This window comes from Triticum dicoccoides, chromosome 7A (genome assembly GCF_002162155.2).
Source record: "Triticum dicoccoides isolate Atlit2015 ecotype Zavitan chromosome 7A, WEW_v2.0, whole genome shotgun sequence".
Taxonomy (NCBI): Eukaryota; Viridiplantae; Streptophyta; class Magnoliopsida; order Poales; family Poaceae; genus Triticum; species Triticum dicoccoides.
The window spans coordinates 719,970,219-719,972,898 of record NC_041392.1 but is presented as its reverse complement, the minus strand read 5'-3'; the positions used below and the strand labels follow the sequence as shown (position 1 = coordinate 719,972,898).

At 38.1% G+C, this 2,680-nt stretch overlaps 1 protein-coding gene across 1 annotated transcript in view; it reads left to right on the top strand.

Annotated features, from left to right (window-relative positions):
- Positions 1-2,405, top strand: part of LOC119329974 (polyadenylate-binding protein-interacting protein 8-like) — a 14,331-nt gene extending 11,926 nt beyond the window's left edge. Inside the window, exons 9-10 of the mRNA XM_037603082.1 lie at positions 1,872-1,933; positions 2,032-2,405. Of these exons, the coding sequence (XP_037458979.1) occupies positions 1,872-1,933; positions 2,032-2,089 (120 nt within the window). The 3' untranslated portion in view covers positions 2,090-2,405. The remainder of the gene's footprint in view (positions 1-1,871; positions 1,934-2,031) is intronic.
- The last annotated feature ends 275 nt before the right edge of the window (positions 2,406-2,680 follow it).

Below are 2,680 nucleotides of genomic sequence, written 5' to 3'. Positions count from 1 at the left end.
GAGGTGTATGATTGACTAACTACTGGATTCACACCCAAACTGCAAAGTTTCTGACAGATCATGAAATTGACCAGTAAATTTCTGTTGCCGTCATCATTTGATCTTTTTCTTTAGAAGAAGACAAAAAACTGCACGGACATAAACTTACCTATAAAGGCACCCGTAGAAACCGAGTGATGTGTACTATACGGTGTAACATTACCTCAGTTCTGCCTGCACATTCTCATTTGCGATTTCAATGTTTTTAAAAACTTTTGCTTAAATTTCAACCACATCTATTTGATTTCTCCCCACTAGATCTTTCAAAATGTAAAATGTGATACTGTCCCACCTGTTTCAAACACTTTTTTGATAGTTAAATTATAGTTAAAAGTAACCCTTTAGTCTAGGATATCTCTCCGTTGCTTTAATTACCCAGCTACCAATCTTGCCATAAGCTGATTGACAATGTTCAGGAAATCGTTAACTGGTAATTGCTCGGTTGGCTAGCGAGTAGGGGGTTAATAGGCGAACTGGCCAGTTAATTGGATACTCGGTTGACCACGAAGCAGGGATTATTCGGCCAGTTAACTGTTCTATCGGTTTATATGATTTATTTCCATATTCTTTGCACCAAGCTATCATAATCTTCTATGCCACCACCTAAGCCCCAAAATAGATGGTGCTTTAGAAAGAGCAGCTAAAGTTCCCTATCATTGACAACTAATGGTTAATAAAAACTATTTATGTTAGTTGGGTGGAAACGGTGGAAATGATCACAGGTCAAGTTTCGCCTAAACCTTTTCTTTTGCGAGTTTGGTATTTTTTTTTGTAATCTTCCTTACACGCATGCAGTTCCTTACATGTCAACCAACATTTCCCTGATTTCTCCTATTAAATATTTCAATTCAAAATGTGATACTGTCCCACCTGTTTCAAACATTTTGTCCATAGTGAAATATTTGTTAAAAGAAACCCCTTCGTCTATTATATTTCTTGTGTTACTGGTTTAATTGCCCAATTACCAATCTTGCTATAAGTTGATTGATCCCCGTTTTCTTTGCACTAAGTTGCCATAATCTTGTACTGCCTAAGTCCCAAATAGACTATGCTTTAGAAAGCATGCATTCAAATTTGATTATCATTGACAACTAGTATTTATGTTAGTTATGCAGAATTGTTATCATTGCATTTTTCATAAAAGTAGTTTCACAATATAATCTTGTATAATGTTTTACTCAAGTATTTTGTACAAAAGTAACAACAATGTTTCATCTATTTGGAATTGGGGGGTGTTGAGGATTTTGTTATTCTAGTGCTGCTTCCACTTTTCTACTTGTTCATAGTATTAGTCTAGTCACTTGGAAAGTTTCAGAAGTTGGGATAAAAGTAGAAAGCTTTCATAGATCCATATGGTAGAAGCTTGGTCTGATGTAATTAATCAGTACAGTATATCTTAGCTGATCAAGTTTGGTTATAATAGTATGATTGATTCATACTCCCTCTGTCCCAAAATATAAGATCTTACATATTGGATGTAATAAGATCTTATATTATGGGGCGGAGGGAGTAGTTTGTTGTTACTCTTGCTATGTTCAAACGTGAGCCATCTTCTACCCAGTTGCACAATACATTTCTTGTAAGCATGACACATTAAAGATTCATTACTTATTAATTATAATGTTCTCCTTGGTATATTGTTGCTTATTTTAATGTTGTTCCTTGCAAAAAATTCTATTGGTTTCGTTTGGGTGTCAGCATATTGTCACAACTGCTTGATTGAAAGCTTTCTACATAATTGCTATGTTTTCTATGTACCATATGTTATGTTTTTGTTGGCCTTACAGTCTTGTCTAGCACTTTTGACCTTTTTCTTTTATTTGTACATATAGGCAGAAGGAGCAATTTTGGCCCTGAACTGTAGTGGCATGCTTCTTGGCTCGCTTCCTGTCAGGCAAGCACTTGCTTTTTATGCATGTTTCGAATCATTGTTACTTGTAAAGCTGATTTATGGCGATGTACTCAACTGTTTCCTTGTTCCGGACTGTGCAGGGTGAGCCCATCCAAGACCCCAGTCCGCCCCCGTTCGCCTAGTGCGATGTCGCATTGAGTCTGTCCCTCGTCTGAAGCCGGCGTCCAGGGCAGCAATTCCGGGCAACAAACCCTAGTCGCGGCCTTAGAGACTGTTGCGTCGTGGATCAGTAACTGTCGTTGAAGAGAGTGAGTGTTACCGTTTTGGTTATCTAGGCTAGAAGAAGGCCCTTCCTTGCTGATCAGATGAGAGACCAATCTGTATGTTCTTCGCTGGGAGCTCTATTTTTACTTCGTTTTTTTCTATATCCTTATTAATCTGTTTGTTAATTATGGATGGATGCTGTAGCTGCCTTCGACAGGCACTGGAACAATAATGTCTATGGCTTGTCCTATTTCGACTTGATTCTCACTTATTTTGAAGGGTAACTTTTGGGGGTATTTGACAGGCCGTTAGAAGCAGGGCCTACTGTTTCTCACAAATAGAAATACTTCGGTGCAAGCTGTAAGTATAGAAATAAGAAAAATGTACTCCCTTCGTTCCAAAATTAGTGTCGTGATAGGATTTTTAAATCAATGGAAGAGGAAACAGAGCACCTTGTCCCCCCATGCACCTTCTTGACCCGCCTGGGACAAGGTGCCCAGCTAATAGTCAACTCAGTGAACAACT